Source organism: Wallemia ichthyophaga (genome assembly GCF_000400465.1).
Source record: "Wallemia ichthyophaga EXF-994 unplaced genomic scaffold scaffold1, whole genome shotgun sequence".
Lineage (NCBI taxonomy): Eukaryota > Fungi > Basidiomycota > Wallemiomycetes > Wallemiales > Wallemiaceae > Wallemia > Wallemia ichthyophaga.
The window spans coordinates 538,868-559,238 of record NW_008806274.1 but is presented as its reverse complement, the minus strand read 5'-3'; the positions used below and the strand labels follow the sequence as shown (position 1 = coordinate 559,238).

Genomic DNA, 20,371 nt, shown 5'->3' with positions numbered 1-20,371 from the left:
TGCATTTCACCTCTTTAACCCAATTCATCATCATCTACGACGCTAAGAACGACAAGAACGACAAGAAGAAAAATGGATCCAAGATTACGTGGTAGAGTGGATCCTCGGAGGAGTGCGCAAATACAGCAACAGCAACAGCAGCAGAAGCAGCAACTACAGCAATCACTAGAACCGACGACGTCTGCAACAGCAATAACTTCAAACTCACCAAAGAAAAGAGTTTTCTGCGTAGTCTGCTCATCCAATCAAAATCGATCAATGGAAGCGCATAAAGTGCTGGCTAAAGCTAATTTCAAAGTTACATCTTCTGGTACAGGTACAGCAGTACGGTTACCTGGAACAACAATAGACAGGCCTAATACTTATGCGTTTGGTACACCATATAATCATATACTTAAGGATTTAGAAAGTAAAGATAGGAAACTGTACACTAATAACGGTTTATTGGCAATGTTAGATAGGAATAGGCAGATAAAGCTTGCACCAGAGCGCTGGTCAGATAGTGCACCAAATACAGATATAGTAATTACATGCGAAGAGAGGTGTTGGGAGGCTGTTTGTGATGATCTATTGAATCGGGAGGCATACTTCAATAGGCCTGTACACGTAGTTAATGTTGAGATTAAGGATAATCATGAAGAGGCTCTTTTAGCAGGTAGAGCAATACTCGATCTAGCAACAGCGGTGAGTTTAAATTTGGTGTGTTGACCATTTTATGCTGAATATTTGTTAGATTGAACGTAGTAATGATCTAGATGAGGATATTGAGAGTATCCTTGATAGACAAAGAGAGTTACATCCACATCCCTTACTTCATTGTGTTGCGTATTATTAGATACATGTATAATAGCATTATATTTAAATATTCATGTATTCCACTTTTACTCACCGAGATATGAATAGGTCTGCGGTTAGGCTGTGAATCAACTAAAAATAGTAATCGCGCGTTAGACCCTCGTGCTCAAACAATCAAGATGAAGTGGGGTATTCTTTCAGTCGTTGCTGCGCTCGCTACAGCCGCCGCTGACTCACAAGTCGTGTTCGACAGTGATCAGAACCTTTACCTACTCGGTGTGGCCAATAAGGACTTTGCAGCAGGTAGCAAGAAGAATTGGAATTCAAGCTCTTCATTCGACAACATAACTAAAGGTGACAGACCGTATGTAGATGTTTCATCGTCTTTTTCTTTAGTGTTTAGTTGACATTGACTTAAGGTCATTCGATACAGCTAACCCAAATTGCTGGCTATCGCAGTATAATAATGGTGCATACGTAAGTGAATTGTTTGTTTTAGTGTAAACATACCTAACGACTCCCCTCAAGTGCCTCAACGTGGAGAAGAGTGAGCCTAATAGCGTTTATATACTCGACTTCGATAATAAAGAATGGACAAAGAAAAGCGCAGAATTGACAGATGATGATAAGCCAAGTTTGGATAATCTTGAAGCAGTTTTAGATCACGATACGAATGTTTGGTATGGTTTGGATGGTGATACTCTCTATTCGTTGGAAATGGGTGATGAATCTTTGATTCCAAACGATACTCTCACTTGGAATGTTGTTGAACAGCCTCCATTCACTACAGATGACTATAATCCTGTTATCGGATTAGCATCTAATCATCTTCACTTTATTGATGTTCCTGGCGCTGATCCAGGTGAAGCTCATTTATTCGTTATCCACTACTCGTATTTCCAACCGGAGGCGCAGAAGTACGGCGATTGGAATCAACAACATGGAAAGACGGCTTCAGTATTCAAAAGTGATAATGAATGGCAGACTAAATTCTGGTTTATTCCAGATTCTGGTGAAAATTCTTACTTGATTGACGTAGAAAGCAATACAACGACTACTTTCGATGGTCCAACGAAGAAGGATAAGAAAGCTGATTACGCGAGTACACAAGATACGCTCGTACAGCTCACATCGACGAGTGAGTTGTATTATTTGGACTTTAGCGAGGAGGACAGTGCGGAATGGAAACAAGTGGAGAACACGGCGTTACCAATAATGTCAAACAATTCAGTTACCAAAAATAATGGCGGTGATAGTAACACCGATAGCAATGGTGATAGCACAGACGATGATAGCGGTGCTAATTCAATCACAGCCACGTTAACAGCCTTAATAGCACTGATAATTGGTATTATATTTGTAATTTGAATTTATACACATATTCACTCCTGCCAAGAAAACTATCCGTCGGTTGACCTATACGATGACGGCGGCTAATATGGAGTTAAATGGAGCTCAGTTAAAGGCGCTATTTGATATACTCACGCATGTGCAATCATTCAACGAATTTACTCTCACTAAAGTACCCGGCCGCGTTTCAAGCTCTGGATACCCTTTCAAACCGCTCGCAGATAAGCCACAGCCGCCGAGTCCTGCGCTCAACTATCTCTTCAGACAGTTAGCGTTGACGTTGCCTGGATTCAACACAATCTCTCCAGAGCTCTGGCAACAGGTGGCCCAGGGTTTGCTCGAGAGGCTGGCTGCACAAGTCTGTCGATAGCTGCAACATTCGCAAATACTCACAATCATTCCTCACAGGACCTCTCAGACAGCTTCGATAAAGGTCTTCTCGGTAAGCGCAAGATATTGGGACAGGGTATTATCGTTATAGTGCGTTATCCATTTTCCCAACCACCCAACTCACACAAGACAGGCTGAATACGCTTTGAGAGGTGTTCTCGGTGGTCTACCACGCAAGAATCAATCTACGTATCCCAAGGACGCCCGTGAATGCTCCTACGATCCGCAAAACCCAACAGACGTACAGAACGCGTGGTCTGACTTCTTGCAAGGTCTCGTTTATGGTAATTACGTTGAGGATCTTATCGCGTACGTCGAGAAGACGGATAATCTACAAGATCTTCCTTCTTTATATCAGGCCGCGCACTCCTTCGCTAGTGCTACTTTGGCTAGTTTCCTCCACTACTTGTTTACACGCTCGCCGTGTGCACAGTCGACAGTGTCGCTTATCTCGCGCATACACAACCTCCTCCCGTACTCTCTCGTCGGGGTGTCAACTCAGGTCGCTAATGCGGCCACTATGATATCCGGCGTACTCAAAATCTTCTTGTCTCGGAATCCACTGGGTTATGTTGGCATAGGCAGTGGCAACAATCTCTTGCAGACGTGAGTGTTTTATTTATTGGATGATATTATTAACAAATCCCAGCATCATTACGAGTGTTTTGGGTAAAGATAAGTCTAACCTTCAGAAACAGTGGGCAGACGTTGAAAGGAAGGAGGCGGAGAATGGTGCGACCACAGCGCAGAAGGAGGCTATTCAGAAATACGTTGATCACGCTACACGAGAGGAGAGGGTGGAGATACGCAGTCAGACGATAGAAAACAACCAATCAATCATTATAACCATACTTTCTCGCGAGAAAGTCGATCTGCCATCATCAGAGAAGGCTCATTCAACATTACTCACCCAACTCACACTGCAGCTGGCAATACGCGACAGATATCGCTTGATAGATGCACTTGTAGATACCAAACCGGATCTCGTTTCACTTTGCGTCACTGAGGCATTAAATGCGTTTGAACCGCTTATTCGCAAATTACACAAATCTGTTAATTTGAAAGAAACGCTCGAAGACCTTCAAATATTCATCGACGATCTCGTCAAAATAGCTAAGGAGCAGGTCGGACCACGTGCTTACATAGATCTGTTCAACAAACATCAGAAGAATTTGCACAAGTTTTTGCACAATCTGGTGAAGAACGCTCCTGAAATGAAGGACATGTACTTGTCGTGGTATATGCATTCACTGAATGAATACCGCACTAGTAGCGAGGACGTGACAGAGGAGGAGTGTACTGGAGCGGGAGACTATTCCGGAGTGTTGCAAGAGCTATTTGACCAACTCGACCCACAGACGCAAGACAAGGTTATGAAGGAGTTGGATGAGCACGTCACGTACCAAAACAACGTACTTAATAGCAGCAAGCAGAAGATGAATGATTTGCTCGATAGATACAAGACTGAGCCTGGTATTGGACCGGGAGTGTTTATTGCAGTGTGGCAGGACATGATTGATAAAAATCCAATCACACCAATTACCATGCATGGAAGGGTGCGCAATGGGGCTGACCAGGCGGTGCAACAGGCGTCTAATATCGGGATAGAGAATCAGGAGCAAGTTGATGAGGATGTTATTCCGGAGAGTACAGAGCACGCAGAGGACACAAAGGATACCCGTTCTATTCCACTCTATGGCGAGGGAACAGTGCGTCCAGATTGCGCAACAACACTTGAGGCGTTGGAAGGTAGATTCGACAAGTGCCTGCGTGAAAGGTGTATGTGAGAGGCCATAATTAGCAAATCACCGAAAGTCGCTGGTAAAGATTTGTATTAGTTTACAATAAATTATCATCTAAACGTATATAAACGTGTTTAAACGTAATGTACAGTGTGTCTAGGAGGAGTCAACTTTAACTCTTTTGTTGGAATCTTGGGTGTTTATTGAGGTAGCAGCCGCATCATTGTCCCTCCTTTGCAACTCCTCGGCTTCCCTTGCACGTTTCAAACCGAGACTACTTTCTGAAGCATTAGATATGGTCATACGCTGTACATTCTTCTGTGCATCATTGTACATATCACCTGCACCGCCTCTATGTATTTTTGTTGCATTTGATGTAGTTTTTGCATAGTGTATTGTCATAGGCTTGCTGTAGAATCTGCTGCCGTTTTCAGCGCGGATTGCGGAGGTAGCTGCAGATAATACATCAAATACTATCCACGCCTGTCCTCGTAGTTTGTCGGTTTTGAGCGCAACGACGTCGAGGATACGGCCGTAGGATTGGAATCTAAAGTAGAGTTGCTGGCGTAGTTCTTGCTTGTTAATTTTATCAGGTAAATTGCGCACGTATAGCGTCGTATTTGGGTTTTCGCTGTTGGAAGACATGGGCGGTGGAAGTGAGGAAGTGAGGAAGTGAGAGGGATTGAGGGGAGTTATCTAGAGGTGTTTGTTGGGTTTAAGTGGGCGCGTAGTACAGATACACGCTAACCCCACACTCACTTATAATTGCTCAAATACAATTTGGATAACTCAACGACACTCAGAAGGAGCTGGTGGATGTAAAGGGAGGGATATCTAAATGCAAATATCTTACCTCAGCTGCCACAGAATAAATGCCTCAGATTGCTTATAAATAGGTGTATGACGTATGTTATGATAATCCACGTAAATTAATCATCGTTTCTCATCCTTGTTTACAAACGACTAACATCCAAAAAAATGTCATCAGCAGTTACACTTCCAAAGGTTCTTATCGTCCTCTCTTCCGCCACCAAAACACTCAAAGGCGAAGACACTGGTGTGTTCATCAGTGAATTGGCCCACCCATTCTATGCAATCCACCAACACGTAGACATTACATTCGCTTCACCAACAGGACACTCAGTGATTGATCCAGGATCTATCGCTATGTTCAAGGATGACATTGAATCCATGTCTTTCCTCAAGGACCGCGCAGACAAGTACCAGAACAACGTCCCTCTCTCCCAAATTAACCCTGCCGAGTATGACGCTGTTTTCCTTCCAGGTGGTCACGGTCCATCGATCGACCTTATCAAGGACAACGACGCACAGCGCGTCATCAGCCGTATCTACCAAGCAGGCAAGCCAGTAGCTGCTGTGTGCCACGCAGGTGGTGTCCTCGGCAACGTCGTCGATAAGCACAGCGAGTCCATCTACAAGGGTAGACAAGCAACCGCCTTCTCCAACACCGAGGAAGAAATGGTCGGCAAGGTCCAGAGCATCTCTGAGACACCAGAGGATCACATCAAGAGACACGGCGGTGTCTACGTCAAGGCTGACCAGCCATGGGGCGAATGTGTCATTGTCGACAAGAACGCCAATGGTGTGTATATTTCAGGCCAGAACCCTGCCAGTGCTAAGAAGCTCGGCGATGAGTTCCTCAAAGCTATCCACGAGGGTGTGCAGAAGTAAAGCAATTAACTATTAATGAATGTAATGTTAAATGGATTTGACTTGATGAGTTGATGTGTTATGCGATATATGTGATATACTATAATACTATCTAAACGAAAACATCTACTGGTGTATTTTTGTTATTCTCACCAAGCGGTGTTCTCTTACTCCACTCCAACCTTACAGCTTCGGCATCGATACGTCTACACTCACCCCAATAGACACGTTTCAATTGTTCGAGGAGAGGATCATCGAGGGTATGCTGTTCATCAGCGACGCCCAACAAGCGTATGAGTTCATGCTCGCTATACTGCAAACCGAATTCCGGTTCGCTAGCAGCAGCAACAGCTCTATTACGAGCGCGTTTGCTAGGAGTGCCTAGTAAGGCGTCACTAGCATTCCTATTCTGATCGAACGGAGCAGCGAGTTCGACGACGATACTAGCGCTAACGAGGACATTGACGAGATCAATAAAGTCAGATTTGGTTGTCGGGTTGAGAGTGGAGTGGGTGCGCAGGAGGGTGCAGTAATGTTCGTACAGTCCGACGCGGCTTCTGAGCTTAGATCTGCGTTTCATAGTGAGCATAACGCACAGCAGCGCGATGCGCGCATATAGATTGAGACCAGCCAGTTTGCCACCGCGACTGGTTTTCTGGGCGGAGGTGACGCGCACAGAGATGCTCTTTAGCATCACAGGCATCGTTACACGCGGGGCATCCTCCAACGTCAGTTGAGATACACCCTCCACTCCCTTACTCCGCCGCTGCTCCTTCTCTACACTGTCGAGTGCAAGCGTTAGCACCGAAATCACTTGACGGAGGTCCCCCGTTTGCGCGCCCACTTTCCGCCCAAGCAGCTCGAGCGCTTGGGAGATGAACAGCTGGCGATATACTCCAAGACGCGCATCAACTATCGCCGCCAACTGCGCCGAGGTGTACGCGTGTACTTGGAGATGTACTGGTGGGTGCGCTAGGTTCTGCAGCTGGTTGCTCGTCAGATCAAGTGCATTCGCTATCCCTATCAGCTTCGTGTGGCTCGAGTTCTGATTCTGGAAGAGCTGGAAGAGCTTGAGGAGATGCTCGTGTGCGAGAGTGTCGATTTCGTCAAGGATAACCAGTCTGTGTTAAGTTAGAATTAGAATTAGAATTAGCGTAGGATATTAGCTTGCATCCAACTCAACTCACCTCGGTTGGTCTTTATCTTTATCGCTCTTCCTATCCATACTCACACCCACACTCATCACCTCTTCTAACAGCCCATCCCCGCTATAAGTCATGCAATTGAGCCATCGCGCGCGCATGCCACGCGTTACCAACCGCACAGCTGCAGTCTTACCTCCTCCTGGCGGTCCTGAGACATATAGGGAGGAGTGTGGGGAGGCAGGATCGATAAAGTTGCGTATCGTACGTATTTCCTCATCGCGTCCAACCAGTTCGTCACTATCAGATGCTGCGTTCATACTGCGGATGGCGTTGCGCGCTGTTGCATATATGTTGCTGGGTTGGCTGAGCGTGTTGAGTGTGTCTTGGCGCAGGAGAGGGGTGGAGCGGGAGTGAGAGGGAGTGTGAGTCGCTGTTTCCGTCTCTACACTTCCCGCCAGCTCCTTGAAAAGCGTCTTGGGCTGCTGGATGTATTCATCGAAGGTGTCCTGCTTTTTGAGGGAATTGCGTGTTGTTCTGGAGGGTGTTTTTGGTGTTTTGCTGGGTGTTTTAAAGACACCTGAGTTATCTCTGTTTGTGTCTTTGTTTGTGTCTCTATTTGTGTCTCTGTTCTCGCCAAAGGTACTCTCGCGAGCAAGAGCAGCGCGAGTGGATGGGTGAGTGAGGTGAGTTGATTGAGTTGAGGTAGTTGAATGAGAGTTACGCAATGTGCGTGTGTGCGTGTGCGTGTTGTTGGCAGTGCTGACACTGTCACCACGTTTCTTCTTCTCTGGAGTGATTTGTTTCTTGATTAGATTAGGTGCGTCTGTGTCTGTGTCTGTGGTGGTGTCATTGCCAGTGTCATTACCAGTGCCAGGTTGTGTATTTTCTGAACGACTGTGTCTCTGTTTTTGTCTATATTTCCGTTTTGGAGAAGGTGATTGTGAAGATGGTTGAGTGATTGTGGCAGTATTAGTAGCAGCATGTGCATGTGCATCACTAACAGCCTCATCCTCCTCCTCTGTGGTATCTCCGTTGGGCGGATGTGGCTGCCGTCTATTATTCTTCCTCGGAGTTACAATATTGAGCTGCTTGTCGAGCCCCAACAGATCTAAATCCTCCTCGGTGGATTGTGGATCGAGGTGGAGCAATCTGCGTGATGTTCTGAGTGGCATGTTTTGTTGTGCGTTGTGTGCGCTGGGTTTACGTGGCTGTGGCTGAGCAATTGCTTTTCTTCTAAAGCAGATAGAAGCAGATATATGCAGATATATGCAGATATATGTAGATACAGGTGGAGACTGGCAGGATGTCTTCTTCTGTGTACGTGTGCAGCTGTGCAAATGTGCAGCTATTCGCAGTTGGGCGTTGGAGATAAACAAGCGAACGCGACACAGACGCGACAAAGAGACGCGTGAAAGTGAGGCGTGAAAGTAAAAGTAAAAAATAAAAACTAAACAAATCAAATTAATTAAATACTTGCTATAAATAAATTCATCTATTGATCTTTCTTGCTCTCCACCTTACTCGCCCCATTCACTTTGTTCACCTTCTCATCCGTAGCCTGGCCATATTCATTCAATCTATCAGGATCCACCGCGTATATCCAACGCTGGTAGAGGTAGATGATGAACACGACGTCGTCTCTGAAGCAGCTGAGGCGATGAAGGAGTGGCATCTGCGAGGTGATGTTAGATAGATAGACTACGGCAACCACACAAACCTTAATAATAAACGAGAACAAGTCGTCTATAACGGTCGATAGTGTTTTGTAAACCATAGCGCGTCCTGGCATATGAGCAACGCTTTTAAGTTTGTAATTGATAATGAGTTGTGGGATGAGCTGAACGAACCCGAACGCGTAGACGAAGGATGTGAGTGTAGATACAACGAAACTGTACCACCCTCTATGTGTGTCGTAGAGGAGGGAGTAGATGGTATAAGCGAGTAGGATGGGTATCATCACCCAGCTGACGTATTTGAAAGCGAGGGTGTCATATTCGCGTGATTTCTTTTCTTCGGCGGTGAGTTGCTTCTTGTCAGACCAGCGGATGTGAGGTAACCATCTGTTTTCACTACGCATCACACCCACATCTACCGCCTTGGTAACCTTCCACATCTCTATCACCAGCCCTACACCCTGACCACCGATAATTGTCCAGCTTGCATTGTCGTTGTTGTCGAGGAGATAAAGCAGGATAATCAGCTGGACTGCTATATTTGCGAGTATTGAGTTGAGTGAGACACCAACCATGTCGTGATTCTCATCCCGCCAGTGACTGACGTCGCTTTTGAAAGCGAGGAATTCAAAGAGGGTGTGAAGGAGAGTTACTAACATGGTAAGTGCGAGGAAGTAAGGATTTGTTTCGAGGATCATGCGTTTAAACTCGTCAAGTTCACCTGCTGTACCTTGCTGCTGGGCACTCCGCTCAATACCCTCGTTTATGTTGGCGTAGAGATTGAATTTGAAGAATGTGAGAGAGTCGAGTGTTATTGTCAAGGGGAGGCAAGTAGTTGTGGAGTTAATTTCAATCAACTGACTGCGAAGGAGCCATAAGTCGTTTGGGTAAAGGATGGGGTAATGGTACGAGTTTGAAGGGTCTAAGGAGATGTAAGAGCGTGTGGGTGGTGGGGATGAGGTGTAGGGAATTTTCATGCTGGTGTCTTGGATCATGTTGAGGGGGAGAGAGGGATGGTAGTAAGGGGTGTATAAAGGTTGTATTGATTGCTGTGATTGATTAATGACATCGTCAGTGTTATCAACCTCGCTATCACCCTCCAACAAATTGACCTGTTTACGCTCTTTTTGCTTTGGAAGGTAGCGAATGAGAGGTTTACGGGAGTGAACAAGAGACAGAGGGTCGAAATTACTATCGCTGCTATTAAGAAGACTGCCATGTTTATAGAGATAGAAATCAGCGTAGAGGGAGTGGTTGTGGTGAGTGACGCTGGGAGGGAGGTGTAAATCTAGAGTGGCTTCTCTGTGTAGGTTCCAGTCACCGTAGTGGATGTTTTCCCAGAGAAGGTGAGGGAGGGTGGATTCGTCGTCGTCGTCGTTGCTGGTGATATCTGGGTGATCGAGTGTGCTGAGTTTAATGTATAAATCCATATTAGTGTGGGTGTCCCAGAGACTGGTAACGTGTTTCGGTGTAAGCGGGGAATGGGGGGATGTGATTGGAGGTGGATTAGTTACGCTGCCATTGCCAATACCCAAACCAATGAAATAACTCAAGGATTTACTAACAAACCATATAAACAACACCCGCCTAATATAATGCCATAATTTAGAATTATTATTATTATTCTCGTCCATGTGATTATTTTCATCTGCCATGATGGTTAGAGTTGAACAACCAAGATGGCGAAATCCATGAGTGGGTTATTTCCCAATCAAGTGGCTCAGACTTAACCAGGCTTACAGGATCAAATGTGAAAAAGGCGCACAGATCTGCTAAGCGTAGCAGGGAGGATTCAGATTACCATATAAAGGATCAAGCGAGGCTGGCTAGGCTGAACAGTAGACTGACCAGCACACAGCCATCTGACGAGGCTATTAAGGACAATAGACCTGAGTTTGCAGAGGATCTGGGTGCTGGTGAGATGCCCATCAACACCGATTCGAATACCGACAAAAAGGTTTCAACCCACGGCCGAGACGTAGGCAGACATCGCAAGCGCCAGCAGGCGAGATCTGGGGCATCTTTCAACGGTAGAAAAGGTGGAAATCGTAAGAAATAGAAGCTTGTACCACAACCACCATGACACTCTCTAATTTATTCAAAAGATCAAAATTGTGTGGTTTAGTTGGTGTTGATGATCTCAATAGCACTGTAAACCTCGCTGGCCATTTGATCTCGATTCGACGGCTGAACAAGGCGAAATCTTTCATCGACTTGAGAGATCACAGCGGTGTTATACAGCTAATCACACCAAATACTTTAATCCCACCAAACACTACGACAAACTCAGTTATCCAGGTTTCTGGCCAAGTGAAGCTCCGTGACTCGTCCAATTCCAATTTGAGGACAGGCAGCATCGAGCTCGACGTGCACCGCCTCGACATGCTCAACGCGGCCCGCTCACTCCCTTTCAATCCTCTCTCCCCCACTTGCTCCTCCGACGTCGATCTCAAGCTGAAGCACCGCTATCTCGACCTGCGCAGCACGCGCCTCACCCAAACTCTCCAGCGCCGGTCTCAGATCACCCACTCTATCCGCACCCACCTCCACTCCCTCAGCTTCACCGAGATCGAAACTCCGATCCTCCTCAACTCTTCTTCCGAAGGCGCGCGGGAGTTCCTCGTCCCCACACGCTCCTCCGACACTCCCTCCTTCTACGCGCTCTCCCAATCGCCCCAGCAACCCAAGCAGCTCCTCATTGCTTCTGGCTGCACTGACGCCTATTTCCAGATTGCTAGGTGTTTCCGTGATGAGGATGGCAGGAAGGATAGGCAGCCTGAGTTTACCCAGCTGGATGTTGAAATGGCCTATGTCAATGGTGCTGCCTCGCCTGACTCGTGCGCGCGCGGGTGGAATATCGGTGGTGAGCAGATCCGCCAGCTTATCCAAGGGCTAGTGGGGGAGTTGTGGGCGCGGTATATGCACACCCACATTCCAAGCATACCCGTCATGTCCTACACGCACGCCATGAACACTTACGGCTCCGACAAGCCCGACCTGCGATTCGATTTGGCCATACGCGGCGTGGCTGAGGGTGGAGGTGAGTGTGTAGGTAGTGGTGGCGTAAAGCAAACTCAAATGCAGACGCGAGCACTCACGCTGGACAAAGAGACAGCCTCGCGAGTGAGCGCAGAATTCTACGCTGCTCACCCTCCTACTCCGCCCACACCACAGATGGTCGCCTCGCTCGGCCTGCAAGAGGGGGATGTGGTGTGGTGTGAAGATACGCCGGTGTATCCCGACGGTGGGGGAACTGCACTGGGAGCACTGCGTCTGGCGCTTGCAGATCACCTCGCCCTCCCCCACACCACACCCTATGCTTTCACGTGGATCACCGAGTTCCCGCTCTTCACGCGTGCGGATGAGGATAAAGCACATCTCTCACGTGGGCGTTACGCCTCCACTCACCATCCTTTCACAGCACCACATGCAGACGACGTGCACCTCCTCCACACAAACCCAGAGCGCGTGCGCGGCCAGCACTACGACCTCGTACTCAACGGGTGCGAAATCGGTGGGGGCAGTGTGCGTATTCATGAGGCGGATTTACAAGAGAGTGTTTTTAGAGACGTCTTACGTCTGAGCGAGAAGGAGGTGGGTAGATTCAGTCACCTCCTACAAGCCCTAGCTAGTGGTGCCCCCCCTCACGCTGGTATTGCGCTCGGGCTCGACAGGCTCATCGCTCTCATGTGCGATACAACCTCTATTCGTGACACCATCGCCTTTCCGAAATCCCTCAATGGGCGCGATCGCCTCTTTGGATCGCCTTCCCCGTCTCAACATCACAACCTCGCGGATTATCGCCTTGCTGCGATGGAGTAAGTGGGAGTCAGTGTGAGTGTGTGGATTGCTTCCTGTTTCGTTTGTATCATATAGATAGATAGATAGCGTTGATTTGGTTGATGGCTTGCTTGTTGATGGAATATACTACCCCACTATCCCGTCCACGCCTTTGCACTCACACTCCTGCTCGCGCTCCTTCTCGCCCAGTCTCGCCCTCCTGCGGACGAGCAGCAAGGCTGCGACGACGGCGGTGTATGCCACGACGGCGAGTCCACCGAGCACGACAGCCACCGCTACCTGCGCATTTGATGGTGATGGCAGGCACTCCAATCTATCTGTAGAGAGGGGGTAGACGTTGCAGCGGCCGTCTCCGTGCACGCTATTATCCATGGGCATCCCTGGACCCATTCCTGCTCCTGCTCCTGCTCCTGTACTGCCGCCTGTGAGCGTCATTGTGCGTGTTGCGTTGGGTGTGCGCTGCTTACGAATTAGTTTTATTATTTATTTTTTCACGTTGCCCTGCTCTCTTCGCTAGCGGTGTCGCTTCAGCTTGGTGCAGGTGATCGGTGGTCGTGCGGGAATATTTGGTGGTTGGTTAGAGTGTTGAGGCTGAGGCGGAGGCGTCGCTGGCAAGGCACCCAGCACTAAGGCACTCAAGGCACTCGCTCAACACTCAGGGTGCCTCGAGTGTGCCTGATTCAGGTACACAGTGTATTGCTAATTATCGCTTTGATTTTTATACTACAGGCTGCTCTCTAAACAGTAATCACTACTCACTACTCACTATTCAAAACAAACTACAAAAATTACGAAATCGCCCACTCGAAAACCCACCACATCATAACTTGGGCGCCGCCTCAGGGCCGTAGTTCCAGCTAACGCCCTTCACATTCATGTACGCGTCGAGTCCGTAGCTGCCGAGTTGTCTGCCCCACCCACTCTGCTTATAACCACCAAAAGGCGTGTTATGCGAGAGCATGGTGTACTGATTAACCCAAACCGTTCCCGCCTTGAGATGGTGCATCACCCTTCCCACCTCATCTGCCTGCTTGCTGTGTATAGCCGCAGCGAGGCCGTAAGAGGTATCATTCGCCATTTCCACCGCCTCGTCTTCGTTTTTGAAGGGAATCACGACAACGACGGGTCCGAATATCTCCTCCTGCGCGATACGCATGCCGTTATGTACGTCCGCAAAGACGGTCGGGCGGATAAAGAGGCCAGTATCACCGTAACGCGTACCACCTGCAACCACGCGCGCACCTTCTGCCTTACCAATATCTATATACTGCATGACCTTTTCGAACTGTGCGCGGTGGATCTGTGGTCCCTGTTGCGTGGACCGATCGAGTACGCTGCCGAGTTTTATCGCGTCAGCCGCATGTGCTAGCTTGTTTACGAACTGCTCATATACGCTTTCGTGCACGAGAAGACGCGTGCCGGCGGAGCAGCTTTGTCCAGCGTTTTCAAACACGCCAAACGCACTCCATTTGACGGCCTCGTCTATGTCCGCAGAGGGAAAGACGAGACTGGGAGATTTTCCGCCAAGTTCCAAGCTCACTTTCTTGAGATTGGAGCGCGCTGCAGCAACGGCAATGCCGCGGCCAGTAGCTGTGGAACCGGTGAAAGATACCTTGTCGATATCGGGGTGCTCTGCAATCGCCGCGCCTGTCTCGCGCCCGCTACCGTTGACGACGTTGAACACACCCTTTGGGAAGCCGGCCTCATGCACCAGCTGCGCAAGGAGGAGCGTGGACAGCGGCGTCGCCTCAGCCGGCTTGAATACGACAGAGCAGCCAACTGCTAGCGCAGGCGCAATCGCCCAGCCTGCCATCATGAGCGGGTAGTTGAACGGTACGATCTGCCCCACGACGCCGACGGGCTCGTGGAGGGTGAAGGACATCTTCGTAGGCGCATGTCCTTCGAGTGTCTGCCCGTGTATCTTGTCAGCCCAACCGGCATAGTAGCGCAAACAGGCAGACGCGTCGGCGATATCGCCCTCACACCACGTAACCGTCTTGCCGCCGTCGAGTGCTTCCACCGCAGCGAGTAGGCATGTATCACGGTCTATCAGGTCGGCCAGCTTGCGCATTAGCCGCGATCGCTCACTCCCTTCCACTGTCTGCCCCCATGTCGTGTTGTATGCTAGGCGGGCTGCGCTCACTGCGGCATCGACATCAGCCTTGCTCGCGGCTTGCACGGTATCTGCGACCACTGGCTGCTCGTTCTCGGGGTTTATCGTGTGGCTGCGTCGTGTCAGCGTGCACATCGCCGTTATCCACCCACTTCAACTCACAAGGCTGCACCGCCTCCCCGCCTGAACTCCCCGTCGATAAACAGCCCCAGCGGCACCTCGATCTTTGTCTTAAGCGCGTGGATCGTTGTGTATAATTTCGGTGACGCCATGAGTTGATGACAGATGAGATAGTAAACTTTTCTTCTGGCGACGACGACGGCGAATCAAAAATTTTCAAATCAAACAGGCAGATGGAATTCGACTATATAATCATCGGCGGCGGTACAGCGGGGCTGGTGCTGGCAAACAGATTGACCGAGGTGCCAGAGATATCAGTGCTCGTGATCGAAGGCGGCCCCGACGACCGCAACCACCCGGAGGTGCTCCAGCTGCGATCCTGGCTGTCTCTGCTCGGCGGGGAGCTCGACTACGCCTACCCGACCGTCGCGCAGCCACACGGCAACTCGCACATCCTGCACTCACGCGCCAAAGTACTCGGCGGGTGCAGCTCCCACAACACTCTCATCTGTTTCCGCCCCTTTCCGCAAGATCTCGATGAGTGGGTGAAGCGTGGTGCGCGCGGATGGGACAGCCACACGATGCAGGCGTACGGCGATCGCCTCCTCAATCACATCCAGCCGCCGGCGCACAAAGACCGCAACCCGATCATGGGCGACTGGATAGACGCCTCGCAACGGGCCACTAGCGTGCCTGTGATCGACAACTTCGACTCTTGGGCGCAGACTCGCCACTCGCACGGCACCAAGGTGTGGACGGAGGGTGTGGGCTGGCTGAGCATTGCATACACACCCCACGACGGGAAGCGGTCGTCGGCTTCAGTCGCATACATGCATCCTATCATGGACAAACGGCCTAACTTGCACCTCATGCTGAATTCGTGGGTCGACAAGCTCCTCTTTGATGGGGATCGAGTGGTCGGTGTTGAAGCTACACCGGAAGGCGGGTCACGCACCACTTTCAGGTGTCGACATGAGGTTTTGCTTTCTGCTGGCGCTATCGACTCACCTAGACTCCTCCTCCTCAACGGCATTGGTCCCGCTGAGCAGCTCCGTCGCCTCAACATTCCTCTTACTGCTGATTTGCCAGTCGGTGAGAATCTGCTCGACCATCCCGAGTCCATCATCATGTGGTCGCTCCATGCGCCGCTCGAGGACAAGACAGTAATGGAATCCGATGCGGCTCTCTTTATTCAGCGCGTTAAAGAATACGGCGAAACACGCCCAGATCTCATGTTCCACGTCTATTCTGTTCCTTTCGCTGACAACACCGCGCGACTCGGCTACCCACGCCCCGAGCACGCTATATGCATGACACCTAATGTCTGCAGACCCAAGTCGGTCGGCAGACTCTACCTCACTAGCGCCGATCCTTCCGTCAAGCCCGCACTCGACTTTCGCTATTTCACCGACCCCGCTCGCCAAGATGAGCGGACTATCATTGACGGCATCAAAATTGCAAGGGAGATCGCTAAACAGGAGCCGTTCGCCAAGTGGCTCAAAGAGGAAGTTGCCCCTGGTTCACACGTGCAGAGCGATGAAGATATTGGTAAATACGGCAGAGCTGTCCACCACACCGTCTACCATCCAGCAGGTACGTGCAAAATGGGCGCAGCTAATGATCCATCCGCTGTTTTAGACCCTCTCCTCAGAATTAGGGGCATGAAAGGTATTAGAGTGGTAGACGCTTCTGTCTTCCCCTCTATGGTCACCGCTAATCCTATGATCACTGTCGAAATGGTAGCTGAAAGAGCATCCGATCTCATTAAAGCCGATTACTATAGGCGCACAACTGCCACGGCACATCTCTAAATTTGTGTGCTGTACAATTTCATGTAACAGTTACCACGATAATCATACATATAGATTTACACACTATTCAACTCCACTTCCCGAACGAACTTAGTTTGGACGATGGCTTCGATTGCGATGACTGCTGCGATTGCGACTGCAATGGCTTCGTCTTGGACGCACTCTGATGCTTCTTCTTAACTCCAGCGCTATTTGATTCTGACAAAAACGATGTCACTCCCTTCCTTCCCCCGCCAGCAGAGTAGTTGACCCCACTACCTTCGTCTTGCGCATATTTCTTCAACTTGCTCAACGAGCGTGGCGAAAGCGGTCTACGACCCTTGGCGTACGACGGCACAGTATCCTCGTCATCATTCTCCCGCCTCTCGATGCGCGGCTTCTGCTTCTGCTTACCCGGATCGCCCTTCCTGACGAACTGCATAGCCTGGCTCTCGTCTTCCGAGTCGCTCGACTGTATGTTTTCGTACGCGTGTTTCTGTGTTATTGTTATCTCAGCTGCGGCGCTACCGTTAAAGGCAGCAGACCTACCCTTTCCATGAAATTGCGCATTGCTGCTGCTTCTTCCTTCAACGTCATCTGCTTTTTCACCCTAACGCTGTCATTTTGATGTGTACTTTCAGATACATCACTATCCTCATCCTCATCTACGCTGTCGCTGGCACTGTTTTCACTATCCTTCCTATGCTCCGGCTGCTCGATCAAAGGTCCACCTGTATGTTCCACATCAAAGTCCGCTTCAAAATCTTCAGCATTCGCAGGCGCCTCGAACGCAGCGACGAAAGCAGCAGTTCTAGGATTACGAGCTGTATCGAGTGCAAATGTCAGCGTCAATTATAGAAAAATCCATCTAAACCCACCATATCTCTCCATCGGCTCTTCTCCAGCCTGTTTCCTTCTTCTCTTTGCCAACCTAGTCGCCAATTGTTCCTGCGCCTTCATGAACTCGATATCATCGTCATCACTACTCATCTCCAATCCATCCTCATTACGATGTCTCCTCCTATATCTATACCGACCATCTGCAGCATTTTGCGCTACCTTCTTATCCAGTTCATCGTCCTCTTTTAACTGCTCTTGGTACTTCTCGGTAGCCAACTTATCCTGCTTGTCGCGCGTCTCCCGTGCCACCCTGTCGTCATTCACCAGCTCATCTAATTGGCGATTGTTTCTTTCGTCATCTTCTTCATCATCACTAATCAATCCTACCAGGTTGTCCTCATCAGATATCTCAGCTTGTGCTTCAAAGTAGCGCGGATCAATTGGTCGCTTCTGCCTCTCTTCCTGCCTCTTCATTCCCTTCTTGAGTGTATCGAATGCACTCCTCGATGGTTTTGGTGGTTGCTCTTGCTCACTGTCACTGTCGCTGTAAGATGGGCTGGCTGGTGCTTGGATGGTTTGTTTAGCTTGAGTGGCTTGCGTTGATTCTTTCATTGTCGGTATTGGTTCAATTTGCGTAAGCTGCTGTGTCTTGATTTCTGTGGCTGGTTGTGTGGCTGCTTGAGTTGCTTCCGTTACCTGGGTTGGTTGAGTCGCTTGAGTTGCTTGCTGTGTCTGTCTCATTGGCTTCCTCGCTACATAACCCTCATCGTCATTATCACTCACATATGATCTGCGTCTGAGCTGATTACCATGATTGACTTCTTCAGTTCTATCCACTTGCATACCCTCCTCAGCGAATTCCATTGACGGCTTCGACTGTGTCAGCAGCCCATCCTCATTCATGTAAAACTCAGGCTGTGAATTATCTTCAAATGGTGACTCCAATCTACCCTCAATCTTACTAGCCTCATTTTGCTCCTCATCCTTGTCATCATTGATAATCCTCCTTATCCGCCTATATCCGCGAACTTCTCCGTCGCTATCATCGCTGGCATTATCATAGGCATGTCCGGTTGCTTCTCCTAGAGGTTTGCGAGTGTTTTCGGGTCTGCCACTCGTAGCATTAGATGAGAAGGATGAGTGGTTTTCCTTCTCTATCTCATTCTCGTCAGGTTCTTCTGATCCTCGTTCAGAGCCTGATGCAATCGCTGGCTTATCTTCCTCTTCATCAGCCGATCCCGCCCAGTCTTCGTCCTCAGCATCGTCGTCACTGTCTACTCCATCATCAGCTCCAATATCAGCATATATTTCCGACTTTCTTTCAGCACGTTTAATGGCCGCCTCTACCGGATCAATGCGCTCAGACAGCTCCGTCTTGGGTTTAGGTATGTTGTATTTATTCTTGCGCACACGTTCGAGCTCTTCCACATGATCCTTAAATTGGAGTTCCTGATTAAGTGTCTTCTGTCTGATACTCTCCATTAATTCCTCATTCGTGAGCATTTTTCCCTTTTTGTTTGGTGTGCCTTCACTGCTTCTGCGCCTCTTGGCACCTGATCCACCACGCTCAGAAATGCCAACAAACTTCCTGATTTTATGGGCTTCACGACTATCCCAGCGACGCTTAGCTGACATTTTACTGGTAGCGTCTTCATGTCCAGCACCCAAACGTGCACCGGCAGTACGGGCGACTGGACCAACAGCAGACTCATCTGCAAGTATTTCAATATCTTCATCAACGTCTTGCTCTTTGTTTGATTTTTTAAGTTGTTGGCTCTTTTGATGTGCGCTTTCGAGAGCCTTGACTTTGAGATGTCTTAACTTTTCTGATTGTTGTGTCTTCTTCGCGTCAATGTCTTGCTGCACGAGAATGTCTTCTTCTGGTTGATGATCTAAATCTTTGTCAGCCTTTGCGTGCTCTGCTGGTGTGTCTTTGGATGTTGTGAGTAGGGTGGTTTCTGGGGGTTGTTCCTCATCAGCTTGGACCGTTTCTTCTGCCTTGTTTTCAGCGTGACTGTATCAGTAAAGTGAGCGAGGAGGGCGACAAAGACCAAGACACGCACCCTCTCTTTATCGCTAGCTTTGCGTAATAATCAGCTAAGGTCATCTTATCGCTGCGTGATTCCAGTCTGACGTTTTGATCTTATCTTGTTAGCTTTGTTAGTCTTAAGCTTTATACAACTCACCTCTGACCATCCTCGCTGTTTCACGATGTAAATTATCGACTTCCTTCTTGTTAAGTCCCTTGGGGTATGTTAGACGGAGGCAATAAGCGCGTATAGTGATGACGCACCTTCGGCTTCTTGATCCTGTCAGCCGTGAAATCCATTTCCTCTTCCTCAAACGGCAGCGGTAAACGCGACTCTTGAGGATTGTGATCAGTGCTCCCCTCCTCTTTCTCAACTAGCTGACGTTGCTCTGCCATGGAAAGACTGAAATCCTCTCCATTCTCCTTCTCCTTCTCCTTCTAGCGCTGTTGATTAGATGACATACAATTCTCAACAAGGACGCACATGAGCACTTTGAGTTTCCTCGCCGTCGCTATCAAACTCGTCAATTAGGTTAGCTGGAAGTGTACGCAGCTGCTCTTCTGGCATCGCGTCTATAGCCTCAACTTCATCGTTCCATCCACCAATACCCAATTCCTTTCTTAGATCAGCATAAGACGCGTCTTCACCGCCTTCATCATCACTATCTAACATATTGCTTTCGTATGGTTTCTGCTGTTGTTCTTGAGCGAAATGACTGGTTGCGCTAACTTCTTGTGCTGCTTCTGCTGGACGCGCTCTGCCATACTTTCTAATTACATTTCTCTTTGGTGAATCTGAGTTATTTTCTTTACTTGGCTCCTTTCCATCCACGCCTGTACTCATCGTTCGCGTCAAATCCCAATCTAGTCGCGTCAAACTCAATCTCCGATAAGATAAATATGAAAATACAA

At 48.9% G+C, this 20,371-nt stretch overlaps 10 protein-coding genes across 10 annotated transcripts; 4 read left to right on the top strand and 6 right to left on the bottom strand.

The window, feature by feature from the left end:
- Window positions 1–72: 72 nt before the first annotated feature.
- Window positions 73–4,322, top strand: J056_000214 (RNA polymerase II subunit A C-terminal domain phosphatase SSU72; the record flags this gene model as incomplete). The annotated part of the gene is made up of 8 exons (XM_009267612.1): window positions 73–684; window positions 975–1,159; window positions 1,215–1,272; window positions 1,324–2,154; window positions 2,192–2,503; window positions 2,554–2,625; window positions 2,669–3,141; window positions 3,185–4,322. 8 exons carry the CDS (start codon window positions 73–75, stop codon window positions 4,320–4,322), a joined length of 3,681 nt encoding a protein of 1,226 aa, XP_009265887.1.
- A 111-nt stretch (window positions 4,323–4,433) lies between these two features.
- On the bottom strand, window positions 4,434–4,922 carry J056_000213 (U2 small nuclear ribonucleoprotein B'; the record flags this gene model as incomplete). Its single annotated transcript, XM_009267611.1, has 1 exon — window positions 4,434–4,922. The coding sequence occupies one exon, from the start codon at window positions 4,920–4,922 to the stop codon at window positions 4,434–4,436; it is 489 nt and encodes a 162-aa protein (XP_009265886.1).
- Window positions 4,923–5,255: 333 nt separating this feature from the next.
- On the top strand, window positions 5,256–5,969 carry J056_000212 (putative chaperone protein HSP31; the record flags this gene model as incomplete). Its single annotated transcript, XM_009267610.1, has 1 exon — window positions 5,256–5,969. The coding sequence occupies one exon, from the start codon at window positions 5,256–5,258 to the stop codon at window positions 5,967–5,969; it is 714 nt and encodes a 237-aa protein (XP_009265885.1).
- Window positions 5,970–6,060: 91 nt separating this feature from the next.
- J056_000211 (Cell division control protein 6-like protein) lies at window positions 6,061–8,265 on the bottom strand (the record flags this gene model as incomplete). Its single annotated transcript, XM_009267609.1, has 3 exons — window positions 6,061–7,069; window positions 7,136–7,216; window positions 7,268–8,265. The coding sequence occupies 3 exons, from the start codon at window positions 8,263–8,265 to the stop codon at window positions 6,061–6,063; spliced, it is 2,088 nt and encodes a 695-aa protein (XP_009265884.1).
- A 320-nt stretch (window positions 8,266–8,585) lies between these two features.
- Window positions 8,586–10,421, bottom strand: J056_000210 (Cleft lip and palate transmembrane protein 1-like protein; the record flags this gene model as incomplete). Its single annotated transcript, XM_009267608.1, has 2 exons — window positions 8,586–8,765; window positions 8,811–10,421. 2 exons carry the CDS (start codon window positions 10,419–10,421, stop codon window positions 8,586–8,588), a joined length of 1,791 nt encoding a protein of 596 aa, XP_009265883.1.
- A 24-nt stretch (window positions 10,422–10,445) lies between these two features.
- J056_000208 (Aspartate--tRNA ligase) lies at window positions 10,446–12,588 on the top strand (the record flags this gene model as incomplete). Its single annotated transcript, XM_009267606.1, has 3 exons — window positions 10,446–10,461; window positions 10,509–10,814; window positions 11,057–12,588. 3 exons carry the CDS (start codon window positions 10,446–10,448, stop codon window positions 12,586–12,588), a joined length of 1,854 nt encoding a protein of 617 aa, XP_009265881.1.
- A 105-nt stretch (window positions 12,589–12,693) lies between these two features.
- Window positions 12,694–13,002, bottom strand: J056_000207 (uncharacterized protein; the record flags this gene model as incomplete). The annotated part of the gene is made up of 1 exon (XM_009267605.1): window positions 12,694–13,002. The coding sequence occupies one exon, from the start codon at window positions 13,000–13,002 to the stop codon at window positions 12,694–12,696; it is 309 nt and encodes a 102-aa protein (XP_009265880.1).
- A 385-nt stretch (window positions 13,003–13,387) lies between these two features.
- On the bottom strand, window positions 13,388–14,952 carry J056_000206 (Aldehyde dehydrogenase; the record flags this gene model as incomplete). The annotated part of the gene is made up of 2 exons (XM_009267604.1): window positions 13,388–14,792; window positions 14,843–14,952. The coding sequence occupies 2 exons, from the start codon at window positions 14,950–14,952 to the stop codon at window positions 13,388–13,390; spliced, it is 1,515 nt and encodes a 504-aa protein (XP_009265879.1).
- Window positions 14,953–15,033: 81 nt separating this feature from the next.
- J056_000205 (uncharacterized protein) lies at window positions 15,034–16,611 on the top strand (the record flags this gene model as incomplete). Its single annotated transcript, XM_009267603.1, has 1 exon — window positions 15,034–16,611. One exon carries the CDS (start codon window positions 15,034–15,036, stop codon window positions 16,609–16,611), a length of 1,578 nt encoding a protein of 525 aa, XP_009265878.1.
- A 67-nt stretch (window positions 16,612–16,678) lies between these two features.
- On the bottom strand, window positions 16,679–20,303 carry J056_000204 (uncharacterized protein; the record flags this gene model as incomplete). The annotated part of the gene is made up of 7 exons (XM_009267602.1): window positions 16,679–17,086; window positions 17,140–17,414; window positions 17,469–19,444; window positions 19,494–19,572; window positions 19,617–19,674; window positions 19,724–19,897; window positions 19,944–20,303. 7 exons carry the CDS (start codon window positions 20,301–20,303, stop codon window positions 16,679–16,681), a joined length of 3,330 nt encoding a protein of 1,109 aa, XP_009265877.1.
- Window positions 20,304–20,371: the final 68 nt, after the last annotated feature.